Raw genomic sequence first — 16,991 nt, forward strand, 5'->3', positions numbered from 1 at the left:
AGTGAACCAAATTCATGACTGAAACTTGCCTAAACAAGCAAGATCTGACTCATAAAAGCCCAATTTCATTACTTTATCATCAGATAAATTTCACTTATCCAATCTGAAATCTAGCCGCCTTAAGCGGGCACAACTGTAGAATATCTTAGATGTCAAAATGACATTGATTAAAAGCTCTTGCTAGCTCTGCTACAAGCAATGTCTAGACTATTATAAATGTTAATTGTTCAGGCAGAGTTAAAACAGAAATAGAGACAGAAAGATCTTAAGACTTGGTGCTCCATGAACATGTAACATTTAGATCTCTTGGGATCTGTGGGTACAGATGGATTTTATTTCATACAGTGGGAGATAGTGTGTTAAGAAGATGAAGTGAAGCTTCTCCAATTGAATGCAGTTTGGTTCCAATGTGGGAAGAATTAGTCTGTCTTTTCTTTTTTTCTAGAAACTATAATCCCTCTCCCAACCTAACCCCTATCATTGGGGTGAATAGATAAATTTTAACAAATCTGATGCTGTATTTAGATAAAATATATAGACTATATTAACTTCATTCAATATGTTATAGATAGTAATCAGAAACAGAAATTCCAGAGAAATTAGAAACTCAAACTCAAAACTTAGTTATTGATATTGGCATTTAACTGTAGGTTTTTATTGGATTTAATTAGTATTCTGATTTGAATACAGGCATGGTTCAAGGACAGCCTTTTAAAATTACCCAAGATATATTAAATTTCTCCTGATATTTTATTCAGTTCTTAAAAATGGTCATTTGTGGAGGTATTTGTGGAACACTGAATGAATGTTTTTTAATTCAGTTTTTCGTGATCAAATTTTAGAACTGGTATAGCTAAAAACAAACAAAAAAGGTTAATTTATATTTTACCTGCTTTTTATTAAGTGTATTAGCACTTAGTGGTCTTATGTGTATTTGTACTATGAACAAAAGACAAATATTATCTCATAAGATCTTCAAAACAATCTTGGGCTTTATTATCCCCATTTTACAGTTTGGAAAACAGACAAACAAGTTAAAGTGACTTGCCCATGATCACATAGCTAGTAAGGGTTTAAGGTTGGATTTGAACCCAAGCCTTTGTGTCTTAAGAGTACAGCACCCAATCCACTATAACATGCACAACTGCTCCAGATTCTGTCATCATTTGCTATGAACTGTTGTCACTGTGCTGACCTTTCTTTCTCTATCAGAGTAGCTTGGAATGGCAAGCACTAGTTATATCATCAAGTTGATTTTCCTTTTTGTGAAAGGATAAATGCTGCCAGAAGAAGACATAATACTGGGTCATAATCAGAAGGCCTAAGGAGTAGTAATCTCCTAGGCATGTGGTGATGTCCTAGACTTAGTGAGGGTTTGGGGATTACAACTTTCCATGTGTGAATTCAGAAGCATTTTATTGCACCATCGATTGGAATATACCCAATTATTTCATTCAATCTAATGATTCTAACCACACTGGAGAAAATATTTCTTCTAGCTTATGCCTGCATGATGCCTGCATTCTGTGACTTGAGTCCTAATACCCCCCCCAACACCCCCCCATTGTTTAAGCATTGGAACTTTGAAATCTGACTCTAAAATTGTACAGAAAGTCGCATAAACTGGTAGATAGAAAAATGAGGCATTTTGATTTATCCAGAAGCATTTTATTAGGTGCTTTTGTTGTATCACATATTATCCAATGTGCTGAGAATACAGAGATAAAAGTGAGAAGAGAGTCCCTGCCTTCATGGCACTTCCATTCTGCATCACAGATTCTTAAGGGTTTTTTTTTTTTACAGATTCCTTTGATAGTCTGGTGAAGCCTAAGAATAATGTTTTAAAATCATTAGAATAAAATCCTTAATATTCCATAGGAACCCAATTATACTGAAATACATTCAACAAAACAATTTTTTAATAATTTCATGGACCTTAGGTTATGAACCCCATATTGACAATATGTTCACAGATAAGTGAGTAAAGGATCTATCCGAACATTATACGTAGTGTTGGGAAAGTGAATGCAGTCAAACTTCTTGGACAAAGGGTTGGACTGAAAAATAGAGGTTTCAAGATGGCTTGGACAGGAAGGACAACATTTACCTAGAAGATAGACTGTCTTATATAGGGAACAGCAAATAGGACAATGTCGTTGGAACCATGATTGTTTGAGGAAGAATAATATGAAATCATCCTTGAAAGGATAGTCTAGAGTCAGGTTGTAAAGAATAGTAAATGTCAAACATGGCTAATTTATATTTCATTCTAAAGCACAGGGGATTCATTGAACCTTTGGAACAGAAGAGTGATCTGGTCACACCTGCCCTTTAGAATTCAGTTATATTGGTAATGTAGCTTGTATTCACTATAGATTGGAGAAGAATAAGACTGGAGGTCGATAGAATAATTAAGAGGCTTTTTCAATAGCCCAGAGGAGAGGAGAATAGAACTGGGGCTGGGGATGAGGGAATGGGGAAGAACTGAGGTATGAATAAGAATAGACAATATGAAAGATGTTGAAGTATCAAAAACAAGGTGATTAGTAGGTTTTCTAATATCTATCCTCTGATATCAAAGGAAGCCATATTGTCTTTTGTCTGTGTATCATTAAAGGCATATTGCAGATTCCAGTGTATCTATACCACATAACAAATTAACCTGGCCCCCTATATAAACAGGTAAATTCTAACACTTCAGAGCAGAAATAATTGATTTACATTTTTCAGCTTTTGTTGTTAAAGTATCTAACTTCTTTGGCCTGCAGTTATATTGTTACTGTTTATGACTCAAGAAGACTTAAATACAAAGAATTATTATAATGACATTGGTAAGAACCCTGCTTGCCATATGGGTCATTCTGGTATCCAGTAGCATTAAGCATTCATGGAAAATGCCCCCAAGGCAGCAGCATCAGTAGCAAATTAAACATTTAATGAGAAAATGTTAGCAATTTGAAAGAACAAAATTAAGTCCTTGAGTAATCCAAAAATCCCATATTAGTTCTTTGCGTATTTTGTTGTGACACTCTCAGAGACAACATGTCTATTCTAAATGCCTTCCTGTCCAGAAATATTTCCCCCACTGAATTTGCCTTAGTACCTGAAAGATTACCATTTGCCACTCTTCTTTGGCTTCAAGTAAGGAGGGTCCCTACTAAGGTGGGTTTATAGCTCGTAGCATGACTTTTTTTCTCTGAAGTTCAGGACTGAGTTATTCTAAAGCACAGAGGAGTCACAGAACCTTTGGAACGGAAGAGTAACCTGATCACACCTGCCCTTTAGAATTCAATTATATTGGTATTATAGCTTGCATTCACTATAGATTGGAGAAGAATAAGACTGGAGGTCAATGGAGATGAAAACTGAGACTGGGACGATGATCAGTCTATGAACATTCTTAGGGCTCCAGATCCCAAAGAAGGGTTCACCACAAGAGAAGGTTGCCTAAAACAGTGCTCCTTTTATTTACAATTTTTTCCTCAGATTTTTTTATACTTTTTTCCAAATTTCATAATGCGTCTAGAGAAGAAGGCCTTTGTTTCATAGGATTTTAGAATCTTTGAGCTAGAAGGAATCTCCAGTTGATATATAGCCCTTCTCTACAATATTCCTGCTGACTGACCATCTTACATAGGTCTTATCAGTTCAACAAATTTGATTAATATGTATTAATGTTATTTATTATTAAAAATTACTTTGTGCAAGTAACTGGATGGTACACTCAAGATACAAAAAAAAACAGACAATCACTTCTCAAGGATGCTACAACATGTATACAAATTAGAATTGTACAAGAAAAACTGATGAAGGAGAAAGCATTAGTAACTAAGGTGAAAGAGGAATGAAGAGAAGATTTCATAGTGAATCACCTGGGTTGATCACTGAAAAAAAGTCAAAGATTCTGAGACATGACAATGAGCAGAAAATATGTTTCAGATATGAAAGCAGGGGAGAGAGAGAGAGAGTGATAGGTAAAAGAAGCATTACCGATTTGAATAGAAGTTTGGAACAACCACTGAGGGGAATGGAATCAATTAAGAGCTTTACAAATCCAAATAAAGCTCTGCAGTGCAGGAGAGGCAGCCTCATGCAGTGGAATAAGCACTGGTTTTGAAATCAGAGGATCTGGATTCAGATCCTACCTCTGATTTTACCACAATGGTAATGTTGGACAAACCTCCCTGCTTCTTAATTTCTTCATCTAATATATGCAGCAAAACTACTTCTCATGTTCTGTGACCCATGAAAGCAAGGGGGGAGTTGCTCAGTTCTCAGATCCTCCTTTAGTTACCAGTGACCACCATACCATCCTATGTTAGAGAAACTGAATAAGTTATAAATGAGTTTCCTAATGGAATAGGGAACTGAGGCACAGTTAGAACTTCCTATGTAAGGAAGGAACAACTTAGATTAGAAACATGTAGACAGGTAGAACAAGGGCTCAGGCAAAAAGTTTAGGGCAATTTATAGTTGAACTGGTCAGGTAGAATCAAACCCAGGAAGAGGAAAGTAAGGACAGGTCTGAGAAGATGAAGAGGTAGAATAGGGAATAATCAGTATTCTAGAGGTCAAAGTATGGATGAAGAATAAGTTTAGGAGGAGTAAGAAAGAGCGGGGAGGGAAGGAGAAATCAAAGGACAGAACACTGATTAAAGACCAGTTTTTTTCTGAGTCAACTTATGGATGTAGCACTGTTATACACAACGTGATGCAAGGTGAGACTATTCATGTGCATCATTGAATCATTGTGAAGTTGTAAGGCATGGGAACTCAGGAAGTTGATGAACTGAAAGCCTAACATTTACAGGTCTTGTGTGTGTGTGTGTGTGTGTGTGTGTGTGTGTGTTTCATGTATGAGAGCAAAGGTTGGTTTGGAGAGATTGAGTCAGGTACTGAATTCCTTGAGAAAGGAGACTGGAACAGATGACAAAGAAGGATGTATGTAGTAAATCTCAAAGAGAAAGAGTTGCTGGGTAATAGTGACTGAGTGTCTGGAAGCATCAGAGGAGAGTGAGCTATTGAACAAGTCTTCCTCTTGATTTCTTGTGTAAGGGAACACAAGAAGCCAGTAATATTGAGGAAGGTGGTCAGTGATGCAGTGTCTTCTGGAGAGGATCAGGTTTGAATAGAAGTTTGGAACAACCACTGAAGGGAATGGTATGATTAAGAGATTTGCAGATCCAAAAGAAGTGTAAAGGAAATGATGACTTTTGCTCCAGAAGAATGTTATATCAGAATAGTTGCTTCAGAAACATTAAAAAAAAAAGCATTGCTGTAGCCTATTAGTAGTTTCCTGCTTAATGTCTATCTGAAGTGTAGCTCTGAAGCATCGTAATGGATACCTTAAAACTGGAATTTAAATAAATCAGAGGTTTGCTTTCTTGGGAGAATGGTTAATTTAACACTGGCTTAGAGATGATTTTGCTGTGTTTCAGAAACCATCCAAGCTCTCCCAGGTATTTTTGATAATAATTGGTGTTGTGAGTAGGAAAATTGCCAACTCTAAGCACTTTGTTTTCTATTGCTGCATCCAGAGGGCTGGGGACCCTCCCTAGCAATGGTCTATCTTTTCAAAACTCTGTGGCTATTGTATTAGATCAAAGATTCCCTAGGGTGCTGATATGAGCTTTCTTTTGGAAAAGTAAACTTCAGAGAAATTTCATCAAAAATGTAATTAGGGTTTCTTAAAATAAAGAGCACTTAGAACACCTGAGCATGAAGAATAGCACATTTTCAAATTACATTTGAAACAACAAATGAATGTCTATGGTGGTGAGAAAAATGCATTTCTTATACAGTGCTTACCAGTGAAAGAACTACTCATCTCCTTGGGCACCTGATAAAAATAAAATAAAGAACCAGCATTTTTAAAAGAAATATCTAGGCAGATTTTCATTTACTTGATTTTTCCTGGCATGTCTATTGAATATGATGATCTTTTCAAATTTCATTATAAACTTAAGAAATAATTCCCTTCATTGTCTGTTTTTATCACCTCCTACAATTAATATGAATAGGACAATGAAGTATAGTGAAATAAAACTCTTTTACGTTTTTAAAGAGAGGATTGTAGCTTCCTGCAGTGCATTGCCCATGATTTATCTCTTTGAACATATACCTTATGGTTGTGCAATTGGCTTGTTATTTTTATTTTCAGTTCATGGCTCTTCCCTCTCCTTGGTTTCAAGTACATCATCCATTTATTCCACAGTAAGTATTGATAAATTTAGAGTTGTTTTGATAATTTGGAGTTATATATTCTAATCACTTTAGCAGATTTTTGTTTGTTCATTATTTTGGACCTGGAATTGGGACTTTATTTGTTTAAGGAATTTCTGGTAAGAAAACTCCCTCTTTCAATATATATCAGAAAGTGGTAGAGTTAAAGAGTTGCCTGGGACACAAAGACATTAAGAGACTTGCCCAAGATCATATAACCAGAATGTAAAGGACATGAACCCAGGTTTTCCCAACCCCAAAGCTAGTGTTTTATTCACTACTCCCATGCTGCATATGTTTGCAGTTTTTGTTTAGAAAACAAATTCATAAATGACCCTTGGTAAATAATAATAATCTTCGAGGGCAATATAACAGGTCTGCATCCTAAATTTCTCATTAAGATCAACATATTCATATATTCGAGGTTGAAAACTCATCTAGAGCTTTTTTAATGTAGCAGGAGAATGAGACATGAAGTTAGAACACAATTACTTTCATAGGAAAGTAGGAAGAGATCATACATAGATACCTGACCACTTTATCTAATGTCTTAGTTTTTCTATTAGAACATGAGAAGTATTAATGAAACAATCTGGAATGATCACTAGATCAGCATAGGATCCCAAGGATAAGGAAATCTGGGTTCTATCCCTGGCTCTACACTAACCAGTGATTTTAGGAAAGTAATACAGGGTAACCTTATTGAAAACCTCTTGAGATATGATTTTTGATGGCCACAATGACATTGACTTGCAGGTAGAAATATTTAGAATTTGAGTTAGCCCTGTGGGATTAATTTTGACCCACTCCTAAACCAAACATACCTACACTAAATTTTTTTTCTTTTTTTTACAGCCAGAGGAAAAATGCCAGTCAGAGGTAAGGAATAGTTCCTTGATTTTATATTCCTTTTAATCTTAATATTTAATATCCTCCTGGATCTGATAATATGGTCTCCAAATAAGTAATCCTCTAAAATGCAATGTTTAGATTCGAAAGCTTCGGAGGGAGTTGGATGCATCTCAGGAGAAGGTTTCAGCCTTGACTACTCAACTGACTGCTAATGTAAGTACTAAGATGTGGATACTTGAAAATGTTGCTCATTATTCTGACTAGTAAAGATTGAGATTTTGATTAAAACTTAGCAACCCAAAGTCTAAACTCAAAATTGACTTTTATTTTGGTGGGAGGGATTTTTTTTTGGCAAGGCAATGGGGTTAAGTGACTTGCCCAAGGTCACAAAGCTAGGTAATTATTAAGTGTCTGAGACTGAATTTGAACTCAGGTCCTCCTGATTCCAGGGTCAGTGCTCTATCCACTGTGACACCTAGCCACTCCTCAAGATTGATTTTTTAAAAAAATTTTCAAAGTTGTCCTTTGTTGATAATCAAAATGATTAAATATTTAGATAGAGCCATACTCTTTTCCATTGATCTGTATGTTTTTTCCAGTGGTGCTAATCCATGATTGTTTATCCTATGTAATATTTCCATGTCCTCCTATACTTTTGCCCCAGGGGTCATTCCTGCTTCTCTTGCCCTCGTCCCTACCCCAAAGTGTTGATGACCTTTCTCACTTACTTTTGGGATGAAGAAGATATTTGATTGGATAAAATAATAGCTGGCATTTTTTGCAAAGTGATTTATACCTAATATCTCATTTGAATCTCACATTCTACCACAAGTAACTTTGATGTAGTAAATAGAGATATTATTCCAATTTTATAGATGAGGAAACTGAAGCACAGAGATAATGAAGTGATTTACCCTTGAGAGTGGTTAGCAGAATCAGGATTTGAGCCCAGATTTTTTGATTCCAAAATTAAACTATAGAAATCTTTTATATACATATATATATGTATATATATATATATATATATATATATATATATATGCCATTCTATTAACCAAAAAGTCTATAACAGTAACAATTATAGTAATAGCTAGCACTTATATGACACTTGAAGGTTAGGAAAGCACTTTAAATATACATATATCACTAGATATTCACAACAACCCTTTGAATAGGTGCTATTATTATTAGAGTTGAGGAAGCTGAGACTGACAGAGGTAAAGTAATTTACCTATAGTCATACAACTGTTAAATTTTACAGAGGTTTGAAATAGAGGAATCAATGCAAACACAGACAGTTAAAGACAAAATATGTTAAAGTAATTTCCTTTTGGTACCATATTAGAATGGAGATAATCAGGCTAATATATTCCCCTTTTTAATATTTAAATATATTCCATAGTTCTTTATTTTTAATTTAATTTTTCAGTTAACTAAAATCTAATTTCTCTCCCTTTCATCTCTACATTGCAATGAACAAAAAAAACCAAATACCTTTTAACAAGAATAGTCAAGCAAAATAAATTCCTGCATTGTCCTTACCAAAAAAAACCATATAACTTGTTCTACACACAAGTCCATTACCCCTCTTTTTTCGAATGTAGGAAGCATGCTTCATCATTTCTCCTTGACTAGTTATTGTAATGAGCAATGTTCTAAATCCTTTCAAAATTGTTTGTCTTTGTAATAGTGGTACTTTATAAATTGTTCTCCTAGTTTTGCTTACTTCACTTTATATCCATTCATATATTTTCCCAAATTCTCTGAAAGCATCCCTTTTGTCATTTCTGATGGAATAGTTATGTTCCATTTCATTCATATATCATAATATGTTTTGTCATTCCCCAAATGATGATCACTTTCTTAATTTCCAATTTTTGGCTACAATAAAGTCTCACAAATATCTTGTACATATGGATGCTTTTACTTTTGCTTTGATCCCTTTGGGGTATTGACTTAGTCGTAGTAGTAGTAGTAGTAGTAGTAGTAGTAGTAGTAGTAGTAGTCGTAGTAGTAGTAGTATCATTGAGTAAAAGAGTATGTACAAATTAGTAGTTTGGGGGCATAGCTTCAAATCGTCCACAATAACTGGATTTACAAATCCAATAATACCTAAATGCCTTGAAAATCATGTCACCTATGGCACATATTCCTTATGTGTGTTTCTGGACAGGTTCAACCATTCTTCTCAGTTTAATTTGCTTAAGTGCCATTTTTACTTCTTTGTATTGGATCCTGAAGTGGTGATGGACTAATGTGATGGTTTAATTGTCATCAGTGTTGAGACCAGGTCACTGCAATATCTGTTTTCTTTTATTTTTCATCTTTTAATAGTCTTTTCAATTTTAACTGTAAATAGTCTGGTAGAGATTTGACTTAACTATATTCCTGACAAGCATTGTACAGGGTCATTTTCTTCCTCTGCTGCTTTTTGCTCTTTTGTGAGGAAGTTTAACTCACAGTCCTAGTGCCATCCTCTTCCATAATAATTTACAAATGATCCTTCACTTTAAATTAGTGTTGCCTTGGCTCCCATATCTCTTGTTGGCAAAGAGATCAAGCATGTCCTGGTTTAAGATTTTTCTGGCTCTCTTGGTCTATTCATTTGGCAAATGTTGTCCATTTCTCCAAGGGAAACAATATAATCAGAGTCAGTGTCTTTACTTTTATCCATTTCCCATATTTTAGAGTCAGCAGTCTGTTTAAATAAGACATATTGGAGCTATTATAATTGAATGCAATGTTTTTTCATCTTTCTCCTTCTACTTTGGAATTGATTTTGATCTTTGTTCCAACTAGCTGATGGTCTGATTAGAGACAGCTATTTCTGAAATGGTTCCCACATCAGCTGATCCTTAATTCCTGTCTAACAAGTTATTCAGTCAATTTTGTTTTTGTGATATAAGCATCAAAACAATGTTTAACCTTTCAACTTTCTCCTTAGAAGAGTGTCCATGGTACATAGGTGTAAAACTCCCAAGTAGACTAAAGAGCTTTGATCTCTTTAACTTCTTTTTTAAAAAAAATATATTATGTCTAAGAAAGAGAAAATGACATTTGGAGGGGATGTAGGAAAAAATGAGACATTATGCATTGTTGGAGGAGTTGTGAAAGGATTCAACATTCTATAGAGCAATTTGGAACTATGCCCAGGGGGCTATAAAATCATACCTACCCATTGATCTAGCAATGCTGTTCATTACCTGAAGAAATGAAAAACAGGAAGAAAAAGAATCTGTATGTATAAGGATATTTATAGCAGCTCTTTTCTGGTGGCAAGGAACTGGAGATTGAGTGGATGCCTATCAGGGAATTGTTGAACAAACTGTGATATGTAATGAAGAAGAAATACTATTCTGTTATAAGAAATGATGTACATGGGATGACTTGGTGGCACAGTGGATAGAGCACCAGCCCTGGATTCAGGAGGACCTGAGTTCAAATGTGACCTCAGACACTTAATAATTACCTAGCTGTATAACCTTGGGCAAGTCACTTAACCCCATTTGCCTTGTAAAAAAAACAAAAAAAAAAGCAAAAAAAAATGATGAACAAGATGCTCTCAGTAAAAAACTTACAAGAGCAGATGCAATGGGAAATGTACTATATACAAAGTAACAGCAATGTTTTAGGATGATGAGCTGTGAATGATCTACCTTTTCTCAGCAATTCTGTGACCCAAGAGAACTCTGAAGGACTTAAAGAATTTTATCCAGGGACAGCTAGGTGATGCAGAAGACAGAGCACCAACCCTGGAGTCAGGAGAATCTGAGTTCAAATCACCCTTAGGAACTTAATACTTTACCTGGTTGTGTAACCTTGGGCAAGTCATTTAACCCCATTGCCTTGCAAAGAAAAACAAAAGGAAAAAAAAACTTAAAAAAAAGAATACTATCCATCCCAAAGGCAAAACTGATGGCGTCTGCATACAGATTGAAGGATATTTTCTTAAACTGTATTTTTCTTGAGGGGAGGAAGGGAAAGAATTTGAAAGAAAGAAAAAAATAAGAAAAAAACTTTAAAAAACATTAATCTAAATTCACCTGCTATTTCATATTATTTCCATTTCCATGATAACATTGTTATCATGTTATATATTTCTTGTGTTTCTGTTGTTTTACATTATATGAGGCAGACACTCAATAAACATTTATTAAGCTTTAATTTTTTTAAAAAGTTACATCTAGCTGAAAAAGTTATATCTAGTCTTTCACTGTTCAAAGATGAAATGTTTATTATTTGCTTTAGAACATATAGAGGGATAGCTTATTTTGCCTTATCTTTTTCATGAAGTTCAAATAGAAAGGATCTTTAAGGGATAAGGTGCTATTTTAGGGTCCTTATTCTTAGTCTGAAAGTACAAGACCAGTGGATAGAGAGCTGATCATAGGACCTAGGGTGAAGAGGTCCAATTCCTATATGATGAGACATAGTAGTTGTGGGTAAATCACTTGATCCTCTCTAGGCAGCTGTTAAATAATAATAAAATAATAATAATAATAATAGCAAACATTTATATATCAACTTTACATGTGTTATTTAATGTTGTCTTCCCAACAAACCTGTATTATCATCCTATTGTAGAAAAGAGGAAATTGCAACTGAGAGACATTGTGATTTGTTCATGGTACTGCCACTGGCAAGAATCTAATGAAGGGTTGGAACATGGCTTTCTCCACTGAGCTATCTTGCTGTCCATAGTTATTTTTTAATGTTTTATTTAAAGTTTGAGTTCCAACTTCTATCCCTCTCTTTCTCCCTCTTCTCCCTACTCCCGGGGATAGTAAACAAACACATGGAGGTCAAATATGTACAGTTTTGTAAAACACTTCCATAGTAATCATTTTGTACTAGAAGGCTTTTTAACTTCTTAATCATAAATTAATATTAAATTTCCAAAATATTTTTTACTGTCCTCTCCTTTGGCCACCTTCACATTGAAATCAAGGTGGTTATATAGTTTAATGGATAGATCGCAAAACCTAAAATGAGGAAGATCTGAATTCGATCCTACCCAGAGTGATCTTAAGTCATTTAATTTTTTTGCTTCAGTTTTCTCACCTGTAAATGGGGATAAATAATAACACCTACCTACCAGGATTGTTCTGAGTACAAAATGAAAAGATACATGTAAAGTATTTTTGTTAAAATGCTTTATAAATGGTAAAGATGATGGTGATAGTTAATATTTATAATTAAGATATATGTTGACATAAGTGGAAGGATCTTAACAAGTTCTTCATTGAATCTTTCCACCTTCTAATCCTTTGCAACAGATTTGAGCTCATAAAGTATTCTTATATTCATGATGATCTTTTTGCTTATGCTTGCCATAAGAGCAAGATGACTAAGTGTCTTGAGTTGAGTTTCAAATTGCCTTTGGGCACATGATAAAACCAAATCTGCTAACTTCTTTTATTTTCCTCTCCAAGAACCAGTCAGTTGTCTTATGCTTCATAGACATTCTTCTCTCTCTTTTTCTCCTTCCCCACCCTGCCAATTCTATAACACTACCACATAAGCATTAACTCATCCTCATGGGTGCCAGTTAGAGATGTTGAGTCTACTGGTTGACATGAGACCATAAAGAACTATATTCAGTAAAATAGTTGGACACTCAACAGCCATCAAAAGATAATATCCTTTGCTTGCCAGGTAGCTTGGCTGAACAAATTTATAGCCCATTCAACGACATGGGCCTTATTGAATCCAATTGTAATACTCTGTCTCTCTGAGATTACTCTTCCACTTTCCATAGCAGTTGAAGTGAGAACCTTCACCTTTATTCTAAAAATTTGTTCCTCACATTTAATATTGTATTATTTTACAGTAAATATTTAACCGTGCCATACACTAGGCAGTGGTAACTTATTTAATTGTCTGCCATTTTTCTCACAGACAGATCTGTGTTTATTTTTATAGGACTCACAACTCAAAGACATGTTATCCCTATGTTTTTATACTATTCATGTTTGTTTTCATTTGGAACGTGAGAATATGGTACTTGGTGAGAAGTCTATTGGATGTTAGATGAACAAAACTGAAATGACTTCACCATCACATATTTTCCTAATCTTTCTTGTGACACAAAGAAAAATGTTCCTATCATTTAGCAGCAAAATAAAACCCTCTTTATGAACTACTTTTCCATTGTTAATATAGGTTCTTTTTGAGCTTAGAAAAGCAGCTCATTTCTTAGTGGCATAGTCTTAATGTCAGATTTTTTTTCTTAAAAAGTTAAAAATCTGGAACCACAGATGAATTCAGGGATGGGGAAAGGGATATCATGTGAAGAAATAGTAACTGTACTTTAAGAATCCATTATTTCATCAGGTATGGTCACTTTCTCTACCAGGTTACTACCATACATTATATAGTGACTAACCTCCAGAATTTGTTACCTGGTGACCAAACTTCTGATAATAAGCCTCTTATTAGCCAGGCTGATCTTTGGATGACAGATATATTGCTGGTTCATACTTGAAATCTGTCCATCTTGGTAAATTCTGTTGGACTGTTCTATGTTAGCATATTCTTGGAGAATGACAAATCAGAATGACCTCCTTACTACAGTGAAGTATTGGATGAGGGACTCAGTGGGAGAGGTGATATAGTTAAAAGATATAGTATCTGTCACTGAAAACTTTTACTTTCCTTATTCTGAAAGACAAGTGTGAAAATTATTTTAGAAGTGACATTGCCCTCATTTCTGTTCTTTCACAGAATTGTATAATCCTTTTCTCACCAGCTTCTAGTATAAATCCTCCAAGATAAATTTAAATGCATCTCCTTGTTTTAAAATTTAGAGGTATTTTAAGATACTCAGAGCATCTATTCATAAAGAAATGAGCAGGTCTCTTTGCATCCCATTTATTGTAGTTAGTGGTCCTTTGAAATGGGAGCTCTATATTTAAAATGCTAAACAACTCTCCATGAGGCAGCTGGTTCTCAAATATTTCTGCTCTGTAAACCAAAATAACAAAATCCTCTAGCTTCCCTTGAATCTTTTAGGTTTTGTTTCCATCCTTGTCATTTAAACAAAACTGCCCTCTCCAAGTAAGCCATCCATCTTCATGCAGCTCTATTGCAAGGTTTGTATTCTATCCTCTTCAAGTCTCTCTTTGTTTAACATGATCGTTTATCTTTTTTTTATAGAACTACTCAACTTTGACCATTATATCATGTTAGAATCTTACTTTTCCAATTCATCCATGGTGCTTCATTTATCTAATGACTATCTTCCTTCGATATAGAAATCTATCAAGGCTTTTTCCTAGTTCCTGTCTTCTCTACTATGTGTGTTGTCCAGTGGAGTCGCTCATCTTCTCTTAGAGATTTTCACTTTCAAATTTCTCTTTACTCCTATTCCTGTCCCTTATGTCCATATCGTGATTAATTGAATTTTCACTGCCTCAGTATGACTAAGAAATCACTCTATACTGTTCCTCGGATCTTCCTCCACTACCCGATTAATTATCACATCAACATGACCCCAATGTGAAACCTTGATATGTCCATCCATTATCCTCCTTTATGTCTGAAAGTTAGGCCCTTAGCATGGGTTTTGGTTGAGAAAAAAAATTACTGTTTTACCAATTTAATAAGTCCAACAGTACTTCTCTCCTTCACTTGAGCATCACATCTGTTTTCTCTTGACCACTTATTTGTTCAACCAGTTTTAGAAGAAATCATGTACAGTAGTGTGTGTGTGTGTGTGTGTGTGTGTGTGTGTGTGTGCGTGTGCGCCACCTGTGCGTGTATTTCACCTCACATATCTTCCTTCCCTTGGAGAGAAGTTAATTTTTTTTGTGTCCTTGGCCTTTCTAGGCTCACCTTGTAGCAGCCTTTGAGCAAAGCCTTGGGAATATGACAATCAGACTTCAAAGTTTGACCATGACGGCTGAACAGAAGGCAAGTATAAGGAAGATTGTTAGTTGATTGTCCTTGTAAGATATTAAGAAGAAAAGTCCTCAGATTGTTTCTATTAGATCCTATCATCATCTTAACAATTGAATTTAGTTCACTCCCTGAAATATAATAAAACAGATCTTAATGTCACTCTAATGCTTGCTTAGTGGAGAGTAAATCTGACTTGATGGTAATGGTCATTCTATCCAAATACTTAGTGGTAATGGCCTAAAGACATGAACTACATAATTGTTCTTTCTTTTGCCTGGGTGTTTGGTCAGCCTTAGAAAATCACCAATCCATGGAATTTCCCCCAGTCTGCCACTAGGCTATCCTTCCCTTTCTAGGCACTTTCCCCAAAATTGAATAACTGTTCCTTTCTGTGCAGTAAGAATTTAGATTTATAAATGTTTTCCTTTGTTCTTCAGGATTCTGAACTGAATGAGTTAAGAAAAACAATTGAGCTCCTAAAGAAACAAAATGCTGCTGCTCAGGCTGCCATTAATGGAGTTATTAACACACCTGAGCTCAACTGCAAAGGTAAAGAAACAGAAACTAATTTTAAGCACAATCCCCAGAGGATACCATCACTTGATAACATCTGATGCAATTTCCCTCCTAGAGATTACCAAAGTCTGCATGTGATCAAACTTCTGGTTGGATCAAAGATTCATGAAAAATACTGTCAGGTTGAAAAAAAAATCTAACTGGAAAAAAGTTATTCAAATTTGCTCTTTCCACTGCTGTTTTGCACATCAAAGATGGAAAAAACACATGTTTATATTGGCAAAGTTTATCAAGTTTCTTCATGCTAATTTCCCAGTCTATAATTCTACCAGAACAGTTAAAGCATTCATATTTTCATGCTGACGTGAAATAGAGTAAGAGATGTTTCTTCTGTCTATACCTAAGATCTCATTTCCAAATAAATGCTATTTATCCCATTGCATCTTTACATCAGTTTTTTGGGTGAGAGGCAGGGGAGAATTTCTTTTATAATTTCTTTGTTCTTTTAAAAGATATTTATTTATTAAATGTTCATTTAAAAGACTTTTTTAAAGTATTTAAAGGCAACATCCTTTAAAAAAGAAACCAAGAAAAAAATTGAAAAAGATTTGTCTTTTTCAATGCCTTTTCTTCCATAGGCATCACTATAAAAATTGCAAGAAAATTTTTGATCACTTTTAGGAAATTCTAGAAAATTCTAGAAAATGGATTCTACTTTTGAAAGTATGATAGCTTTTACTCTGCTTAGACTCAAAAGTCAAGTGGCACAATGTCCAAAGCACTGGGCTTAGAATCAGGAAGACTCACCTTCCTGAGTTCCTGAGTTCAACTCTGGTCTCAGACATTTACTAGCTGTGTAACCCTGGGCAAGTCACTTTACCTCCTTTACCTCAGTTTCTTCACATGTAAAATGAAGTAGAGAAGGGAATAGCAAACCACTCCAGTATGCTGGTCTAGAAAATCTCAAATGGTGTCACAAGACACCAAAGACAACAAAAGACTCAGAAGGTACTTTCAGACAGTTTAAAATACTCAGTTAATAGAATTATGAATTGATTGAAATAGAACTGACTAGGACCTCAGAGGCCATCTTGTTTGACTGCCTTAATTTATAGATGAAGAAACTGGGGTCCAGAGAGGTTAAGAGAATTTGAATAAGAATTCACAGGGTAAGTGCCCTCAGGGCCAGATCTAAATTTGGGGACTCTGACTGGCTTTAAATATAATCTTTTTCCCCAGAATTGTATGATTGTAAAAGTGGGAGTCATTGGATCTGTTCATCAATTACTTATCCTACTCCATGATGCCATGATGCCATGGTCTGATACCTTAATCCAGTTAGAACATCTCAGCCAAATCACTCAGACATCAGACTAAGGGCAGAAATATCCTTGAAAGCCATTGGGTGAACTTGGGGGGCAATCCAGTGCATTTGTCTGGATTGATGAAGAGACTTGCTCCTTCAGGATCTTCTATAAGACTTCTATAAAACCGGTTTAGAA

The 16,991-nt window shown here is 35.0% G+C and overlaps 1 protein-coding gene across 9 annotated transcripts in view; it reads left to right on the forward strand.

The window, feature by feature from the left end:
• The window catches only part of NAV2 (neuron navigator 2), a 436,581-nt gene that overhangs the window by 374,941 nt on the left and 44,649 nt on the right, over positions 1–16,991 (forward strand). For all 9 annotated transcript variants that reach the window (XM_074230361.1, XM_074230362.1, XM_074230365.1 and 6 more), the window contains 5 exons: positions 6,161–6,213; positions 7,078–7,101; positions 7,213–7,287; positions 14,902–14,985; positions 15,411–15,522. In XM_074230361.1, the coding sequence (XP_074086462.1) occupies positions 6,161–6,213; positions 7,078–7,101; positions 7,213–7,287; positions 14,902–14,985; positions 15,411–15,522 (348 nt within the window). The remainder of the gene's footprint in view (positions 1–6,160; positions 6,214–7,077; positions 7,102–7,212; positions 7,288–14,901; positions 14,986–15,410; positions 15,523–16,991) is intronic.

This window comes from Macrotis lagotis, chromosome 3, assembly GCF_037893015.1.
Source record: "Macrotis lagotis isolate mMagLag1 chromosome 3, bilby.v1.9.chrom.fasta, whole genome shotgun sequence".
Taxonomy (NCBI): Eukaryota; Metazoa; Chordata; class Mammalia; order Peramelemorphia; family Peramelidae; genus Macrotis; species Macrotis lagotis.